This window comes from Panthera pardus, unplaced genomic scaffold, assembly GCF_024362965.1.
Source record: "Panthera pardus isolate Hobbes unplaced genomic scaffold, ASM2436296v1 HiC_scaffold_3, whole genome shotgun sequence".
Taxonomy (NCBI): domain Eukaryota; kingdom Metazoa; phylum Chordata; class Mammalia; order Carnivora; family Felidae; genus Panthera; species Panthera pardus.
Genome location: NW_026526876.1, coordinates 53411454 through 53431234, shown reverse-complemented (window position 1 = coordinate 53431234; position 19781 = coordinate 53411454). Strand labels below are relative to the sequence as shown.

The 19781-nt window shown below is 53.6% G+C and overlaps 1 protein-coding gene across 3 annotated transcripts in view; it reads right to left on the bottom strand.

Moving 5' to 3' along the window:
- CAMKK1 (calcium/calmodulin dependent protein kinase kinase 1) overlaps positions 1 to 19176 on the bottom strand; it is a 28136-nt gene extending 8960 nt beyond the window's left edge. Inside the window, exons 1-12 of one of the 3 annotated variants that reach the window (XM_019429553.2) lie at positions 19033 to 19176; positions 11303 to 11704; positions 10312 to 10359; positions 9809 to 9862; positions 9360 to 9411; positions 8972 to 9105; positions 8501 to 8537; positions 7678 to 7699; positions 6394 to 6482; positions 2985 to 3184; positions 986 to 1039; positions 118 to 191 (exon numbers count right to left, since the gene is read on the bottom strand). In XM_019429553.2, the coding sequence (XP_019285098.1) occupies positions 118 to 191; positions 986 to 1039; positions 2985 to 3184; positions 6394 to 6482; positions 7678 to 7699; positions 8501 to 8537; positions 8972 to 9105; positions 9360 to 9411; positions 9809 to 9862; positions 10312 to 10359; positions 11303 to 11662 (1124 nt within the window). In that variant the 5' untranslated portion in view covers positions 11663 to 11704; positions 19033 to 19176. The remainder of the gene's footprint in view (positions 1 to 117; positions 192 to 985; positions 1040 to 2984; positions 3185 to 6393; positions 6483 to 7677; positions 7700 to 8500; positions 8538 to 8971; positions 9106 to 9359; positions 9412 to 9808; positions 9863 to 10311; positions 10360 to 11302; positions 11705 to 19032) is intronic. The other 2 variants (XM_019429554.2, XM_019429552.2) reach the window with 2 other exon arrangements.
- Between the last annotated feature and the right edge of the window lie 605 nt (positions 19177 to 19781).

Sequence of the window (19781 nt, the reverse complement as noted above, 5' to 3'; positions counted from 1 at the left end):
CCAGGGAACAGCACCCCCAGAAAGTTGGGGTGGGGCCTTCAAAAGGCAAATGCTCTGCTATAACTCAGACATGCCTCCCTGGGGGTGGGCAGGAGCCCCCTTTCATGGGCAACTCACTCCTCGGGAAACACCACGGCCTCATTCTTGATCTTCCTATGCAGGGCCAGGATGTAATCATCGATGAACGGGCACTGTGGGGTGTAAAAACAGACAAAGGATGCAGGCCCAGTGCCTCAACTTGCCGTGGGGGACTGACCCCATTTCTCGGTGTGGCCAGAAGTGGGGGGCAGCTCTGGGCTCCTTAGTAGAAGGGAAGAACCCTGTCTAACTTGTTCAGGGCTCAGCATACAGTAGGTGCTCAAGAAACACTAACTGAACAAATGAGTCATTGAGGGAACTATGAGGCTGGGTGTACCCACTGGCCATAGAGCCACCTGCAGAAAGGCTTCCACTCCCAGGGCTTGGAGTTTGCGAACATGTTCACTGAGATTCCCTCCTGGCTCTCAGTGCAGTCACTAGAGTAGGAGCACCTGTGGACAGGGATTTTGGCTAAGTCAATGTTTAGTGTTCCCAAGGCCCATCCTGACCCAGAGCAAGAGTCAAGGACAATTTGCAGAATGAATGAATGAATGAATGAATGAGTGAACATGTGAATGAACAAAAGAATGAATGGCATCAGGGCCAGAAGGACAGGGAGCACTCTGGTGGGAAGATGGCAATACCGCCATCTACACCTCCCATTGGGATGTCTGCTGTCCGGGACTCCTTCATATGGATCTCCTTCCAAGGGTCAGGAGAAAAAAGAAAAAAGCCTCTTTTCCCTCAGTCTTCTCTGGGTCAGGTGGCTCCTTTCAAAAGTCACTTTACTTTAGGACACAAAGGAAATGACAGCCTGCAGCTATCATTCATCCTGGTTCAGCTTGGCCCCGCCCATGGCACCAAGGGGCTGGGCCCACCCAGCTCTGCCAGCCCACCCAACACTCACCTTGCCATAGACAAAGCAGTATAATGTGACCCCAGTGGCCCACACGTCCAAGGCCTAGGAAGAAACAGCTCGCATCAGTTCCCCAAAAGGAACCAACACCCCTTGCTCACCTAGCTCCCATGGGCTATGGGAGAGGGCATGCTGGGAACCTCCTTCCTCAGTCATACATTCACTCAACAAACACTCCCAGGCACTCGTTCCATGCCTGACCTGTGCTGAGCACTAGGGACACAGGGCTGACAAGAACAAGGTCCCGGCCTCTCAGGGTTTCCATGTCCCCTTGTCACAGACCCAAACCAGATACAGTTCCAACTCAATAGGTGCAAAACTTCCTTCACCTACAGGGTCACATTGCTATACCTGTGACACAGATGCACCCCAGAAACCATGCTATGTATTGACCTTATACTCACTAAATTAGCTCGTCATCCCTTTTCCCGATATTCCATTGGAGAAGCCACCATCCACCTTCCTTCTGACACCAGAAACAGCCCCTGCCCACCCCAAGGCCCTGGCCCTTGGCCACCTCCACAGCTCCTCACGGCTCCCCCATATCCTGGGTTCTAACATGTGCTCTCTCTACATCTTCCCCCTCTGGAACCCCACCTCCTCTCCTGGTTTCCACTTTCTCTCCTATGTGAATGATTCTCAAATGTCTACCTACATATTCCTGCCACAGATGATTCAATCTGAATCCAACCAGGGAACGCCAGACGAATGCAAACTGATATCATTCTGCAAAGTAACAGGACTGTTCTCTTCAAAAATGTCAAGGTCAGAATAGACAAAGAAAGGCTGAGGAACTCTTCCAGATGAAGGGACCCCAAAGAGATGTGACAAGTGAACGCAGTGACTAACTTTGAATCAGATCTTAGACCAGAAAAAAAAAAAAAGGCATTAAAGAACAGTATCCAGACAACTGATGAAATCTGAATAAGGTCGATTAGATAACAGTCTTTTATCAATGATTAGTTTCCTAATTTTAATAATTGTACTGAGGTTATGTAAGAGAATGTCCTTGTTCTTAGAAAATACCTGCCAAACTATACTGTGATAAAGGAGGGTAAGGTCTCCAACTTAACTCTCGTGCAGTTCAGAAAAATGCAATACGTGTATAACAAATATAGGGAGAGACGGTGAAAAGGTAAATGGGATAAAATGTCAATAATTGGTGACATAGGTAAAAAGATACATGGGAGGGTTTTTTTTGTATTATTGTTGTAATTTTTTGTAAATTTGGAATTACATCAAAATTAGAAATTCTTGAAAACAATCTCTATCTACATCCCTGACCTCTCTTGAGCTCCACACCCACACACATGTCCAAATGCCTCCTGACCATCGGCTCCCTGGCAGAGGCACAGTGAGGCAGCCAGCACTCCACAGGTGGGAACAGGCATGTGGCCAGGGGAACAGACGGAACCGCAGCCCTCTGCTCAGAAAGCTTTGCCCACCGCCTCTGTCAGTTAGGAGGAAGCACAAACTTCCAGGCCTTCTAAACTCTGCCCAAGACCCATCATGCCCCCTTCCCAATGCTCCTCAGTGCTCTTGTACATTCTGTGGTCTCCATCTCATGCTCAAATCCTCCCCATTCTTCAAGGCCTAGTTCAAACCCTGCCGTCTCCAAAAAGTCTGAGAGGAAGCTCCAACTTCTTCCCAAACATGAGCTCTCCTGTTCTTTTCACCATCTCCAGAAGGACAGAGAACTGGGCCATCTGGGCTCTGTCTGTTCCACAGCCCAGCCCGGTGCTCCGTACAGAGAAGCTGGCAGGAAATATCTGCAGTGGAGACCCGGGGCCATCCTGCTGGAAAATGACAGGAAGCCAAAGATGGGGAGTTTCTCAGACTTCAGGAGGCAAACAGGAAGGAGAGGACTGTGTTCAGTGTTCGCGCCTGAGACATAAGGACTCTGATACCCTCAGGTTGGAAATGAGGCTCCACTGCAAACCATTCCACCCCTCCACCTGAATGCCAACTCAGCCTAGGTCCTAGAAGCCACCTTCCCACTGAAGCTCTGGCCGGAATCAGAAATGGCTTCGGGGGCCATGAACGCTGGAGTCCCAGCAGTGCTGGACAGCTGAGCGTCGTTCCCCTCAAACTGGTTGCTGACGCCAAAGTCGGCAATTTTCACATGCCCATCATCGCCCAGGAGCAGGTTGGACGGCTTGATGTCCCGGTGGATGATCTTCTGGCAGTGCACTGCAGAAAGAGGCAGCTTGAGTGCTGGCCTGGGGGGCCACTGCCTGGAACCCCCCCCCACCTGCCCTCGCCTGGCCAGGGAAGCCCATCTTAAACTCTAGGTGAGAAGGAGCGGGGCTATCCTAGCCCATGCACACACTCATCTCGTGAGGACCTCAAAAGAATTCAGGGCCCTCTGCTCCACTATGCAGTAGTGACATCACAGCCAGTCCAGGCTGTCAGAAGCAGAGCTAGGACTGGAATCTTTGGACTCCAAGTGCAGTGCTCCCTGTGGCAATCAAGACACCTTGTTGCTGAAGGGGCTGTCAGAGGAAATTGGGAAGGGAGCCTCTCCAGAGGCCATCTCTGGCCCTCCCCATGTTGTCTGCAGTCCCAAAGCCTGTCAAAACCTTTTCTCAGTCTCTTCTCCCACCCAGCCAGGTCGGAAATGTTCCTCCTCCTCGGACTTAGGGTGGAATAGTGGGGTATCCTGCAGAAGTACTGCCTCGGGCTTAGGGATTCTGGGCTGAAGAGCATCAGGGGGAGAGGGCATCCCAAGCCTTGGGACTGCTGGGATGAACATGGCTGGGGTAAGGGTCAGCCTTCTCCAGTGGACTGAGAGCTCACCTTGCTTCCTGGGTTCAGCAGTGCCAGGAAAAGATGGGAAGCTCAGGCTGAGATGGCCAGAGACATCCCAGCTTAGAGAAGGCACTGACTCTACCCCACAGTCACCCACTTATGGGCTCTACCTCAGCAAATACTTTCCTCTGGATCAGCAGTCCCCAAGATGTTGGAGAGGAGGGAAGATGGAAAGGGCAGGAGGAAAGAAGAGAGGAGAGGCGGAGATGAACGGCAAAGGGAGTGAGTGTCACACAACAATAACTACGAAACCAATGTTCCTCTAGTGACTGCCTCTTATGTGCCTGATGCACTCAAGAGATTTGACACATACCCATCAGAGTCCAGAGGCTCAAGAGACTGTGTATTTGACCACGGAAAGTGGTCTCAAATTCTTATCTCAAACCCTGGCCTCTCCCCTGAACTCCGGGATATTTATCCACATGGATATCCGGCAGACATGTAATATATTTCTCAAAATTTCTCAACAACACATCTAATTCAGAACTTGATTGCACTGTCTGCAACCCCCTCCCCATCCCTCACCAAACAAACAAAACAGAAGACCTCTGCTTCTCCTCTAGTCTTTCCTATCGGGTTAATGGCACATTACCAGTTGCTCAGGCCAAAAACCTCAGGATCATCTCCAACTCCTCTCTCTTTCAGACACCACATCCTATTCAATCAACAAGTCCTATGGGCTCAACTTCTAAGATATATTCCAGATGTGACTGCTTCTCATACCTGCATTGCTATACTTGCCCCATCTACAAGAATCAGGTCTGGGCCCCCTGACCATGGAGCCTTCCCCAGGCAGCCTTCATCTTCCCTTCTGAGGACCAGAATGACAAGGAAGGTCTTCAGCACCTGACGCCTCCATTCATCTGCCTGTCCAACCTGTGGTTCTGACCAGTGGGCTCTGGGAAGCCCTTCACTGTGATTAGCTGGGTCTTGACAAGACTTTACTCCAAAGCCAGATGGATTAGCTTGTTTTGGGATGGGGGAAACAGAGGATGGGAAACAAAAGGCACTGAGCTGAAGAGAAGGGCCCAGGACAGGAAGGGGTGGAAGCCAACCTGGTACAGGGTTGTGCCCACCACTCATCACACCCAGGGTGAAATGCCCCCTTCCCATAACTCTAAACCCTTGATAGAGAGTTTCTGCAAAGCCCTCCTCTCTGTGTGCCTCAGTTTCCCCATATGTGCAAAGAGAGTATTAGAGGGCAGTGGAGTGGCTCAAATGAGATAAAGACAATCCTGGTATCTGATACCTCAGATAGGTCCTCACCCTGTTCCCCTAGGAAGAGAATATGCTCCTGATAAATCCAGCTAAGATTTGAGAGAGATGGGCACCACTCCTGTTCCCCAAACCAGGCCAGAACCCTCAATGTCTGAGGAACCTCCCCTCCCCATGACCAGCCAGTCATCCAGTGCTGCCCCCCCTCACCTCCTTCATGTCTCCTCCCCACTGCCACTGCCCTAATCCAGGCCTCACCATCTGTCGCTTGGGCTGTAGAAAAAGCCTCCTTCCTCACCTCTTGCCCTTCATTCAGCCACTACACAGCTGCCGAGCTTTCTGAGATGCAAATCCTATCATGCCCCTCCCTTCTCAAAGCCCTCATCGGTTTACAATGCTGACAGAATGAAGTCATGAAAGTCCTCTGTGGAGGTATTCCCAGCCCTCCTGGTATGGCCTGAGTAGCTTTCCAGCTTTGTGTTTCACCACTCTCCACCCCATGCTTCAACCAGATTTTACGTCTCCCCATTCTTAAATAGAACATGTCCACTCCCCTCTGTGCCCCTGCTATGCAGTTCTCTCTGCTTGACATACTCTCTCCTATCCATCCCTCAAGCCTGGCCGATGAACTCCTACTTATCCTTAAGGACCCTGGTCACAAATGGTCTCCTCTGGGAAGCCTCCCTTCAGTATCTGACAGCCCTGTGCCACCCCAGCCTTAGCCAGCACTGCACTGTATCTGCCTGCTTAGGTTCCTGTTCCTTCTGCTACACTGAGATTCTCGAGGTCACATTTGGGTCTTTGTCAATCTCCTGGCGTCTAGCTGGCGCTTAGTAGGTACTCATATATGAAAGAAGCAAGTGAAAAAAAAGAAGTAAATGAATGAGTAAATAAGTGAATTCCAGGGACAGAGGCTAAGCTAACATCCTCCCTCCTGAGCTCTCATCACCTTTGAGCCCTCACAGTAAACCCACCCTTCCTCATCTACAGGACGCATGACATGACAGACTATTCTTCAAGCAGCTGGACATAAATCTCTTCCTTCCTACATCTCTTGAGGCCCTGCGGAAAGGTTAAGCTTGACTAATAACTCAGCAGAAGAGATACAGAGAACACCCAAGGCGCAGCTCCACTTGAACAACCTGGTGCAAACCCAGCGAAACCGGCCACCACTCCGTTCCCTTTTCCAATCCGGGAGGTTCTGGCCCCTCCCACAGTCCACACCACGCCCCCAAACGAAGCTGATTGGTAGATCAGCGCTGACTGATAGGACTGCTAAGAGCTAGCTCAGCCCGGGCTCTACCCTTCCGGTGCCCGCCACCCCCCCGCCCCCAACCCCGTCCCCCGTTCCAAGGGGCAAGCAGACCCTCGCTCACAGTACTCAAGGCCCAAGATGACGTCCCGCAAGTAGAGGCGAGCTTGCTCTTCGGGGAAGGGCTTGTCGCTGGGCACCTCCATGACCGGCCTACAGAAAGGGAGGGGAGGAGGGGTGTTCAGCTGAATCATAACGAGTAAAAGCAGACAGCTGGTAGGACAGGGGCTGGGCCATTTAGGCCCCTCAGGACTTCCCGGGAGCCCTCTATGCTCAAACACCTCCCCAGAACTCAAGACATTAGCTTTTTCTCCCATATGATGAAACATTGAAAACACATAGACACAAATATCCCCTTACAATCATTATAATTTCAAATTAGCTTTATCTTAATTTCTGATTGGCTTGGTATTCCTTCTACTAAGTACTTCTCTATAACCAAACTGTTGCAAAGATGCCATTTACCGCAGTGTTTTTCAAACTGTAGGTCCAGACCTAATAGAGGGTTATGAAATTAATTTAGTGGTTGGCTAATGCTTTTTTAAAAATTTCTAATGAAGTAGAATTTATCAGAGTACATCATATGTGATAAAGACATGTAATGTTTTGTAAAACTTTGGTTTCAATTACAGAGATGGATGACAATGTGAAACTTATATTGCTTACTTCGATGAAGGTCAAAAACGTTTGAAAAGCTCTGAGTCTTAAAGGGATACTACTCCCAGCCCCCTCCTCCCGGCAGAGAGGCAATCACAAGCCATACCCTGTATTTAAGGTCTTGACAGTTAGGGCCTATGGTCCACCCAGGCCTATGCCCACTACCCCAAGTCTGCTGCTTTGCTAATACTGTGAGAAGGCCAAATAGAGCAGACATGAATTAGACTCAGTGTGTGACCTTGGACAAGCCACTTACCCCCTCTGAACCTCAGCTTCCCCTCTTGTAAATGGGAGCAAATGGAGTCCCACCCACCCAACTCATAAACTTGTAAAGCTGAAAGAACTCTTTGTGATTTGAATCCAGGTGAGAGCCCCATCTCTACATATTTGCTTGAGAAACACTCCTTTCTTCTCCCACTCCTCCCTCAAAATCTTTCCAGTTCTTCAAGGCCTGGCTCAAAACCCACCCCCTCTTCCAGAGAACTCTGAATATTCCAGCCTCACTGACCCCCAGCAGACTTCAAAGAATTGCCCTATTTGTCTCTCATTTCCCCCCAGATCAGAGCTCCCCAAGGGCAGGGCCTGGGTCTCCGCTTTCTCCTAGAGTAGCTGACCCTGGGACTAAGGGCACAGGGAGGGAAAAGAAGGCCTGGATTAGACTTGACCTGCCTGATTGGGATGGGGAACTCACCCCTTTCTCAGGAGGTCAAACACTGAAAGAAAAGAAAAGAAAAGTAAAGTAAGTAAGATGCAGCCAGGCTTGCAAAGCAGGTGATGCCAAGGTCCCTCCCTGTTCTGGAAAGTAGGAGAGGGTCAGGCATCCAGGCATACTTGCAGGATGGATGGGACAAGGGTCCCAGGGTATCAGAGGAAATAAATGGGTGAAAGTATGGTCTACTTTGGTCTACTATGGATCTGCCTCATCCTGATTCACCATGGATTCCTTTCTTGGGAAGGAGGTGGGTAACTGAGGCTTGCAGAAGGGGCAGGAATTTCCCTGAGGGTCACAGCAGATAGGCAAGTAGGACAGGGAGTGAAGACTAAAGCCTTGACCTTAATTTCTAAGCCCAGTGTTTTTTCTGTCCCGTTTCTGGAGGGCCTCTAAACTCATGAATCAGGCACCGTGAACTTAAATAATAACAACATTAATAACAATCTTGTATATAATGACTCATTTACTCCTCATATCAACCCTATGAGTTAGATATATTATCCCCCATTTTACAGGTGAGGAAACTGAGGCACAGAGCTATCATACAGGGTCTGGGAACCCATATCACATAGCCTGCTTCCTGCACGTACTTGATCCACTGTCTCTCTGATCAGTGGAGTGGGAGCTTGGGAATATTTATTGAATCTATGTGGGTATTCTAAGTTTGGATTGGCAGGGCTGGGCAAGGGAATCCAGGGCTTGAGAACATGCTCATACAGCCCATTTGAAGGTCACATGTGTCCCTGGGGAGCCCTTGGACTGACCCTAGGTAAGCTGCTTTGGGAAGAGCTGGGTCACTCACCTAAATAGAGATTGTCCTCAGCTGGGTCATCCAAAACCTAGTCAGAGGGAACAGACATGGTGGTAGGGTTTGAGGACCCCCAGTATGCTGTGCAGCCTCCCTGGACAATGGAGCAGGAACTATGTAGGCCCCAGACAGATGAGGCCTCGAAAATCACTGACCCCCAACCCTGGCCCACCAAGTGACATCCAGCTGTTCTCTCCTCCTGCCATGACTGGGGGCTCACTTCTTGCTTCTGGGCAGCCCCTTATCCTCACTGAGACCTTGAGAATATTGCAGACCAGCCTGAACTGAACCCTAAAGCCTCCCTATAGCTGCCACCCCAAGTCTAGCTCTGTCTTTGGAGGCCTTAGCCACAGATACTTTGGGAGGAGTATCTGGTGGGAACCCTAGGTCTGTGCTGAGTGTCCCCAAGCACCACAGGTTTCTTCACAGGACTTGAGTTCCCACCCACTCACCACTGCCTCCTACCTCAATCAGCTTGACCACATTCACATGGTCCAGCTTCTTCAAGATGGCAATCTCCTGGTACACTCGCTCCAGTGGCAGCAGCTGCTTGGCTGGTCCTCCTTGGGTAGCTTGGGACCCCCTTGGGGGAGGGCGACCTGTGACCAGGAAGGGGAGTCGAGCCTCTATTGCAGGAGGCTGGGCCTCACCTTGGCCCCACAACCAGCCTCAAGCAAGAATCTTGCAATGGTCTTGTCCCCAACCCACCAAACACATCCCCACTACCAAGCCTTTGCTCATGCTTTCCCCACCTCTACCCCCAGTCCTAACAAAAATAGTGAGGGACTGAAGTGTCCTCCTCTTCTGCCCCCAAGCAGGGAGCTCCCAAGCATAGGACCCAATAGATACATACGTGGAAAGCCATACTGCTTCAGTAACTTCTTTTTGGAAAGAACTTTCATTGCCTGAGGAGGGAGGGGTAGAAATGTCATTTGTGTGCAGCCACCAGGAGCTAGAACAGGCTGGTTACATGTGGATGGAGGTCCAATCACTAGTGGGTGACTGCCACCAGAACTGAAAGTATGGCCTAGGTGTGGTTAAGCTGGGTTAGGAGGTGGCCATATCTGAGTCTAAGCCTTACCCTATTTCCCCAACAAGCCTTTCTGGAGCTCTCCTCTCAGAAGGTCCAGCCTCTGCTTGCATATTCTCAAGAAGCTTACTCCGTTTTCATTCCCTCAGGGACAGGAGCCCACTCCCTCTAGAGGCAGCCTTGTCCTCTGTCTTCCCAGCACAGCCACTGCCCACCTCCCAGGCTTCTGGGGCCTGGCTGGGGCAACAACTCCCTCCCCTCCCCAGACTCACATAGTGCCTGTCTTCACTTTCGTTGTAGGCCAGTCTCACCACGCCGTAGGCACCCTGGAAATAGGCACCAGTCAGCCCTGCCTGGACAGGGCAACCTCCTCCAGGACTAGCTCAGGGAATGGGGAGCCTGAACAGCTCCGGCTCCCTCCCCCCTCATCCCATCTCCACCCCCACCAGCTGGCCACCAGCAGGCATACATTTCAGGCAGACAGAAAGAGGGCTGCTGTTCCTGGTAATTGCCTCTGCTTGGCTCAATGCAGCTCTATGCTGCCTCAGACCCTCTTTGTCTTCCATCAAAAACTAAGGAATCAGGAATGGAGAATCATTTCCCACCCCACCTTAGGTATTTCCTAGAGGACAAAACTTTCTTCATTTCTAAGCTGGGGCCTTCCCGGCTCTGCCTTACATTCCCAGGGGAGAAAGAACTGCCAAGCAGAGGATCCTGATAGGCTGCCTACCCAAAGCCTCAAAGGAACAGTCCCCACTGCCTGTCCCAGTCCTACCTTGCCAATCTCACTCTGTAGCTTGTATTGGTTCAGCTGCACACAGTCCTGGGGGGGGGGGGGGGGCAGGGAGGGGAAAGGGAAGCATCAGATGAAGCTTAATCCAGAGGCAGTATTGATCCCACCTCAGCAGCCTGCTCAGGGTCCAATCCTGGCTCTGGGCCCCTCAATCCCAGACCCCCCCCCCCCCCCATCTCATCAAGCTTTCATGTTTGGATGGGGAAACTTGGTGGTCTCTATGCCACGAAAAAGGACAAGAGGCCTTGCACGCTCATGTCTGCAAACATGAATGGTGAGCCATGGCTGTACTTTACTCCCTAGGAAGTGGTGAAGGAAAAATACACTGATTCCTGCCTGGATGCTGGGGTCTGGGAGACCTAAATCTGTGAGAAATGCATAAGCAAGTATTTATAGAAGTAGCTGAATGCAAGGTCTTGGCTGCATGGACAAGAAAGATGAAGAGAGCCTTGGGGACAGGAGACCACAGCCCTGGCTCAGGCATAAGAAGCTCAGCCTGTGCAATCAGTAGATTGCTCGGTACTAGGGTTCACTGTCAGATCTAAGTGGAAAACAGAGCCAGTGGGATAGAGGCGCAGAAGTAAGAACAGAGACTGGAAGCGTGCTGGCAGCTTCTGAGTCAGAGGAGACTCTAAGAAGCAGGATTAGAAGTGGGGGCTAAAGCTAGGTTTGACTTGTTATGGGGAGGGTGGACATACTATCGATCTTCAAATTTCTAAGAGAACTTCTTGGGGGACAAGGGGAGGGCCTATTTCTGAGGCCTGGCCTAGGGACAGGAATGGAACTTAACAGTGATTGGCTCAGAAGGAGCTCCCTGGTGGGAAGAGCCATATTGTGAGGTAGCAGGCTCCTCAACTCTGGGGGTATGCAAAGCAAAGGCTAAACAGCTGTGCAGCAGGGGCACAGAAAGAAAAACATCTTCATTTAGGACTATTAAAAGCTTGTGAGCACCCCCTAGCTCTGCCCCACCAACCTCTGTATCTGAGATAGCCACATGGTGGGACTCAATGGTGGGCCTCCTCCAGACCCGTGGGGAGATGTGGCTGGCAGGCCCTGTGGCATAAGGCCCAGCCTGGGCCTCCAGGCAGCTTCCTGCTGGCCGCTCTTGCAGGGAGAACTTCCTGGCTGAAAGGCTGGGCCGGGCTAGTGGGGGTCTTGAAGCACCACCAGGGATCACAGAGGCAGCTCTGGTCCTTGGCGGAGGGTCCACGCCATTCCTGGCAGGCTCTGGACCACCACCTGCCTCCTCCAAGTGGGCCACATCAATGGCTGCCACTCGTTCCACCAACTCTGCCCGAGGGTCCTGGCAGCAGACTGCTGGGCCCCCTTCCATTGCCACAGTTAAGGGGGTCCTCTGTGCAGCCTTACTGGGAACCTGAAAAAAGAGGACAGAGAAGGCTTCAATCCTGAGCATGGACTAAGGAGGTCAGATTTCCAGGCCCTTTGGTCCCACCTTCATGACTTTGCCCTCCCTGTTTCCCCTGCCTGAGTTGCCAGCATCCGAAGTCAGGTCTGCCCCTGCTAACTGAAGGAGTTCCAGGAACTCATGTGGCTCTGCTGCACAGCAGCCCTCTAGACCTCAGTATCCCCATTGGTGAAATGGGCATAGTCACATCTGCCTTGCTGGCTTCACAGGGAAGCAGGGAGAATCCGAGATTCTGGAGTCAGGACAGACTGACATGGGCAGAATACTGGAGGCCCAGCAGCAATGGGAGAAACAGAGTCCAGGGTCAGCTCAGGCCCCTTCCAGCAGACGGTCCAGTGAGTCACCAGCCCCACCCTGGACTGCAGAGCATTCCAGTGCTGCTGCCTGGAAGCTGAGCTGGGCACTGGTAATGCACAGGCCTCCCTGATACTCCAAACCAGTCACTTACCCTCCAGGAAGGCCTCTCCAGGACCACAGAGCGAGTTTCCCATCCCCCATTACTCCCTTCCCTGCCTCAGCAGAGCCTGAAGCCTAGGAGAGGGTCCTTTAGGGGAGGGGCTGCTGCTTTGGTGGCTGTCAAGAGAGAATTCACTAAACTAAAAGGTCACTCCCGGGGTGCCTGGGTGGCTCAGTTGATTAAGTGTCCAACTTTGGCTCAGGTCATAATCTCACAGTTTGTGAGTCCGAGCCCCACTTGGGGCTCTGTGCTAACAGTGAGGAGCCTACTTGGGATTCTCTCTCTGCCCCTTCCTTGCTCATGTGCACACACTCTCTTTTTCTCTCTCTCTCAAAAATAAATATTTAAAAGGTCACTCCTTATTTTTCCTGGTTTTTCCTTCCAGTTTATTTGTGTGCCCCAAATATTTGTCACAGCTACTCAGACTGAGATGTTCTCCATGGCCTGACCTTACACCCACCCTGACCCCACTACATTCTGAGCCCCAAACCAGGCTCGGGGCCAAAGGCTGACCCCAGCTTGAACCCCAAATTGACCTCTAACCCAGCCCTCACCTTCTACCACAACCCTGGGCTGAACCCTGACCCCAGGCTAAACCCTGACCCTCAGACTGGGCCTCCATCTCTGATCTGCTCTAGGCTGAGCAGTGGCCCCAATCCAGCCCAGTGCCCTTCCCCCTTCCTGGGCCAGACTCAGCATCTTCTCAGGAAAAGGAAGTGAGTGGACTCCTGACCCTCTGCCCTTCCTGTTTGGTGGTAACCTCCTCTCTACCCACACAGTGACTTTAAGAACATAAGTCACCCCTTGTGCCCCCATCATCTTGCTTTGAGAGATGTCAAGCAGGTAGGGCTCACTGGAGCCCACTGGCCACAGAGGAGCCTGGGCTGGGTTCTAATCCTGCCTGTCAGCCTACTGTGGCATCCTGGGTGGGCTCCTTCCTGAGTCTGAGCCTCAGCCTCTCCATCTGTACCATGGACGCAGGATCTTCCCAGATTCCCTAGGGCCAATGCAAGGCTTAGAGATGGACTGTGGGCAAGGGTGTCATCCAGAAGCCCTGTGCTTGGTACGGTGCGCTGAATGAGTGGAAACCCAGAGGTGGTATCACTGATGCTGACATGCAGAAAGGAAGGGGGAAGGGAATCCAGACTGGCAATAGGAAAAGACATGAAGGTTGGACCTAGAGGAATGAGGAAGCAGTTGGTGAGCCCAGAGAATCAAGGATGCCTCCCTGGAAGAAGTGAGAGAATGAGTAGGACTGGAACATCAGGGAGACTTCCCTGGAGGAGGTGAGGGAGGCAGGTAGCACTGGAACATCAGGAAGGCCTCTCTGAAGGAGGTGAGGAAGGTGAGTAGGGATGAAGCGTTAAGGGGTCCTCCCTGGAAAAGATGAGAGGGACAGTGTATGCAATTGAAGGAAGTATCAGGGAGGCTTCAGGAACCAGGCCACTTGTGGGAAGGAGGAAGCCAAGGATGAAAGGAGCCCTCCAAGCTTGGCTGGCCTAGCCCACTCCGTGTAGATGGCCCACTCTGTTGCCCGTCACCCTCACCCTGTAGGCCTCTTTCCTCCTACTAGAATATAAAGTCCATAGATGAGGGCTCTTGTCTGCCTCATCTCCATGAGATCATCGGGATCTGCAGCAGTGCCTGGCACATGGTAGAAGCTCAATAAATGTGTGTTGAATGAACGAGGGGTAGCCATAGGGATCATTAGAGCGCTGTCCCCAGTCGACACGGGAAAGCAGCGTCAGAAACGGGACCCCAACAAGCCCGGGGCCCCAGTCTGTCGTAGGGAATGAATCAATGTCAGGAGCTCAGGCTCTAGGTCTGCAGCCCCCTGAAGAGCAGCGGCCACAGGTGGCCCGGGCCCATAAAATTTGCATATGATTTCCCTGAGGCTGTTATCCCAGCAGGAAGCCAGCTTCCTCTAATGCCCTTCCTTTTCTTTTCTCGAGGGGAAAGTGAGGTCCAGCAAGGGCCAGGGAAGGGCTCACACAGAAAGCCAAGGCAGAAGTCTTTCTGCTCCACCCTGGGGCCCTATTACCTGGTTAAGGGTCCAGGCTCTGATGCCAGGCTGCTGGCCCCATCTCTTCCTGGTCTGGGTCCACAGGCAGGTGACTTCACCTCTGTGCCCCAGTTTTCCTCATCTACAGAATGGGGCTAATAGCAGTCTCACCTCCCTGGGTAGTTGTGAGGCATAAACGTGTGAATCCTGTCCGTACCGGTCTCAGAACTGAGCCTGTCACTGCGGAAGCTCCGTAAAAGTGAGTTGTTGTGCTGCTGTTGTTGTGATTGCCTAGGACACGCTGTGGCCCAGATGGATGTGCAGGCGGCACAAGGCGGCTATGAGGGCTGACGTCAGGCCCTCCACCCTCCCTCCTCCCTGGATCAAATTCAGGTGACTAAGCATGTCTGTGCAGGAGGCACTGGGGAGGCCCCAGGTTCCAGCCTCATGTCCGGGCAATGGCGCCTGGCACCTGAGGCTATGCATCTGAGGGCATGTGTCCACACGTGAGAGAATGTGCGGCCACATGTGAGAGAACTTGTACGGGCAGGGATGTGGGCTGGGGTCATGTGTATGTCTGGGGTGGGTGGGGAGGGAGTCCACACATAGAAGCACATCTGGATGGAGATAGAACTCTACACAGGTGGATAAATGTGTTAATGTGCACTGGGTGCCTTTAGGTCCTCGTGTACGCGTGCTCCAGAATTGGGGTGGGGGGCGGTGGCTGCACGGGGACCATGGGAACCTGATCTTAGAAGGTCAAGTCTGAACTTCCCACACGGTCACCTGTCCACCAGGCTGGGCTGTGTGTCCTGGGCAGGCACCACCCCTCTCTGAGGGGCCACCGAGAAGGTCTCTCAAGGCCCTCCCCAAGCTGAGGCCTCAGTAGTCACTTTATTGCAACTGACTGTGGAGGCAAATGGGGGCTATGTGGGCAAATAGAAGGACAGACATGGGCGCCTGGGTGTCTCAGTTGTTAAGTGTCTGACTTGGGCTCAGGTCATGATCTCCCAGTTCGTGAGTTTGAGCCCCATGTCGGTCTCTGTGCTGACAGTACAGAGCCTGCTTGGGATTCTCTCTCTCCCCCTCTCGCTCTCTGCCCCTCCCCCACTTCTGTGTGAGCACAAGCACACCCATGCTCGCTTGTCTCTCTGTCAAAATAAACTTAAAACAAAACAAAACAAAAGGACAGACAGGCTAGGACTGAGGTCCAAGGCCCAGCAAGGACTCTATGGGCATGGAGAGTCCCCCAGGAACCAGCTTAGTCTGGTAGCCAAGAGTGACTAAACTCAGGCCCTCTCTCACTGGGAAAAGCTACTGTAATCCTGTCCTCCCAGACTTGGGTCATGTTGCCTTGGAAAAGTCATTGAGACTCTTGGAGCCTCAGTTTCCTCATATGTGAATCAGACAAGAGGCTGCCATCCTGCCAACTCCCAGGGCTATAGAAATAGATGAGATTGTGGCTAGAGAAGCAATTTGTGCCTGAAGATGTATCTACATGTAGAAGCCGCTGAGAGAGAGCCTTGATGTACAATGTACAACCCCATATCTGCCCCCTGGCTCCAGGGGGGCCTGGCACATAAACCCCTCAGGGAATCCCCCCACCCCCAGGCATCTGGCTACTTCCAACATGCAGACCCTGGCCCCAGATGCCTACTTGGCCTGGCTTCCTCCTCAGGATGTTCCCCGTCCACCTGGGTCTCTCAGACGAGACCCAGAGTACCAGAGAACGGGCAGATCCCGCCTTTGTCCAAATGTTCGAGCAGCCCCTCTTGGGATGACTTCAGGCACCACTCAGACCTCACTGTGAGTTCTGGAAGGCTGCTGAGAATCTCAGGGCTAGGTTGAGCAGCCACCATGCAGGCAGAGAAGACACGGCCCTGGCCATCCAAACACTGCCCAGAAAGGAAAGCTGCAAGGAGGTGGTCAGGCCACCCAGGCCAGACTCAGAAGGTGGCCCTGACATCGCCAGGCTGCCTCATAGGAGCCGTGTTTATGCTCCTGACAAGTGTCTGGATGGCCCTGGCAACGGGTGCCCTCTGCAGTTCCTGCCTCCGCCCGGGATGACTCAGTCCTCCTTGAGGGAGGCCCAGGCATCTAGTGCCAAGTCATGCTTGAGGATGCCTACCGTGAGGATGCCCCCTCCCATCATCCCCGGAGAAGCCCCAAGCACTGAGGTGGGACCTGCACCCAATTTCGCACGGCAACCCTCAGTGCTTCCTCAGCACATCTTGGCTGATGGTCTCCAGGCATCACCTTCTATCTCTGCCCCTCCTCATCTTCCACACCAGGTCTGTACCTCCAGCCCCACTCTTTCCAGCCAGCTGCCTCCTTCCTGCAATGTTCCTGGGCGTTTCAGACCCACAGAGTCCCCATTGCACTTGGCACTTCCCCCAAGTCTGCTCTTCCTCTGTGCCTGTCGCAGAGGTGGATGCCATCATCCTCCCAATTCTCCAGAAACCCGGGAGCCCTCCGTATCACCCATCTTCTCCCTTTTGCTCATCCTTGCTCCCTTAGCCCCACACTTACTCTCTCCTCTGGCTTCACCACACCACTCGCGGCTTCCCAAACTGCAGACTCTGTTCCGCTGCCAGGGCTTTGTACAAGTTGTGCCTTCTGCCAGGAACACACCTCCCTCTATTTTGCTGCTGGAGGATAGCTCAGATATCTCCTCCTCCGGGAGCCCTCCTTCATCTCCCCACTGCTGGGTGAGGTTACTAAGTCGGACCCCTTACAAAATCAGGATTTAGATCTCTGCTTTTCTTTCCCACTGCTTCTGCCACACAGTCTCCCCACCTCCAGGCTCATACCCTGAACCCACCCCAAGCCCTCCTCCACATCAGTCGCTAGAGGGAAGATTTCTAACATGCAAATATGGTCACAGTTCTCCCACACCTGGCCTTCCAGGAACTTGGAATCTGGAGGACAGAAGAGGAGGAGACCTAGCCTCATACTGGGGGCTCAAAGGCTAGGGAACAGCCAGAGACACAGACTTCTGGGATCCAAATCCAGAGTCACTCATTCATGCAACAAATATTCAATAAGTACCTGCTATATATGTGTCCAGGGACTGTGCTAGGTGTTGGGAGATAAAGCAGTGAACCATAAAGTCCATGCTTTCATGCAGTTTAATTTCTAGTTAGGACAAGAAGCAACAAACCAGAAAGGCAATAATTAACAGATGATATGTCAAGTGGTATGTGCAATGGAGAAAAATACAGTCATGTAAGGGGGATCAAGAGTGAGGGGCTGGGGGGGGGTACTATTTACAGTGTGGTCAGAAAGGCCTTTCTGCAGGATTTGAGTAGAATCTGAAGAAAGTGAGGGAGCAAGAAGTGTGCACATCTGGGAAGGGCATTTCTGGCAGAGAGACCGGCCACTGCAAAGGCTGTGAGGTGGGATGGTGCTCGCACTGTCTGAGGAACAGCAAGAAGGCTAATGTTGCTGGACCGGGATTCTGCATGTGAGAGGTACCCAGGCGAGCAGAGTTACACCCAGAGGAGAGGGCCCAGCCATTTGCCGTGCCTGGTCCCAGGGATGGCTTCCTGGAGGAGGTGGCATGTAAGCTCTTTCATGACCACTGAGTAAGGATTTCAGAGGGGGAGTGGATGGAAGTTCTCACTATGCATGACAGAAAGCCATTTTCTGGCTGAGACTCAGGGCTTGGCCTTGGAGGGGTTCGTGGACAGAGACCAGGAGGCCTCAAAAACCGGAAGATGCTTTTGAGCAGGGGAATGACTCAGTTGGATGAGGTTTAAAATGATCCCCCTGCCTGCTGTGGGTACTGAGAGAGAGAGGCGAAGGAGGAGGCAGAGGTCCCCAGAGTCTGTGGGCCTAGGACACAGTCTGACACACAGTGGGTGTTCAATCTGTATCTGCTGAATGAGGAGTGAGGGCCGTGTGGGGGCCAGTGCATCCTCAAGGACACAAGCTGCGTGCTCCTCCCAACTCCCCAGCCCATTTGGCAGATACACAGCCGCATATGCACCCACCAAGACATAGTCCTGTGACCTGGGACACAACCTTTTCTACACACCTCTGTACCCTCAAGGCACACACAGACGCCTCCCCAGATAGGCGCACGCCGACGTCCACGTCCATGTGATCGGCCCTCACACACCACTCCATCCAGTCATGCACTCCCCTCACACACACAGGCACACTCGTGTCCACGTGACACACACACCCACCTCCAAACACCACACACAGGTCCCTGCGCACGTGTGCACCCTTCCAGCCACCAGTTCTGTGCCTATCAGGCCCCTGAGGCCGCAGCGCCCGCTTTCGCCGCTCCCCTCCACCCCGCTCCATCCAGGGGAGGACTGCGCAGCTAAAGCCACCCGCCACATCTGTCCCATTCATCCACCCCCTCTCCGCCTCTCCCCAGCTCTTGCAGGAAGACTCGGCGGAGGGCCGTGTAGGAGGAGCACTCAGCGCAGATCCACACGTGGGTGCACAGATCTGGGCCCACTCCGCATAGATACGGCCTCCCACCCACAGCTGGGGCGGGGGTGGGTAGTGCGCCGGGTTATGAACGCAGTCCCGCAGACTAGAGCTGGGGAAGGGACGCAGACGGCGGGGCGCCCGCATAGATGCGGTCCCGGCTGCCGGCGCCGACAGAAGCAGGCTCCGGAAAGCACCCAGTAGATCCGGCCCCCCAAAAGGGGGAAGGATCCCCGCACCGATGCGGTCCCAGCTGCCCTCGTTAGACGCGGCCTCACAGACCGTCCCTCTTCCCTGCAGGCTCCGCCGAGCAGACGTTCAGGTGTTCGTCCCCTCCCGCTCCCTGCCCCTGGTCCCCTCCCCACCGACCCCTACCTCGGCGCCCGGCGACAGTCTCCGCGGCCCGGCGGGCGACCAGGCTCGCTCCCGCGGCTCGCGCCCCGCCCCACCCGCCTCGCCAGGGCTGGGATCGCGGAGCTCAGACTGCCGGCGCCGCTCCTCCAGACAGCGCTCCCTCCCTCGCTCGCCGCCGCGCCCGGCCCTCGCTCATTGGTCCGGCTCCGCCGCCCGCGGCGCCGCCCAATCAGTGCCGGGGACTCCTGCCCGGCTCCTGGAGGGGAGGGGCCACGGCGGGCAAGGGCTCCGGAGGGGCCCCTCCCCCTGCGGCGGGGCTGGACCTCCTCACGCCCCCGTCGCCCCAATTAAGGCCGCCTGGGCTCCCCCCAAATCCCTCCAAGCTGCGGTCTGGGCCTCTCAGCCGGGCCTGCGAGGTCCGAGTGCTTACCTCCCCAAACCTTTTGTCTCCTCCCGTCTCGGCCTGGCTGGGGCATGGGCGCTTCGCGGGTGGGGAGTTGGGGGTGGAGATGCGCGGTGCTTACTAGGTGAGGAGCAAAGTGAGATCCGCGACTGAGGGATGCGGCAGAGGTTGGGCGCCAGGGAAAAAGGCCAAGAATGGGAGACTCAGGACTTGAGCCTTCTGCTGGGTGGGGGGTAGGGGAAACGCGAAGTGGTTTATCACAGAGTGTTGGGGTCATAGTTGGATTCATGTTTGGGGAAGGGATCTATGAACAGGCGGCAGGAATGGCCTAGTTGAAGCAGACGGGATGGAAAGAACTCACCAGGAC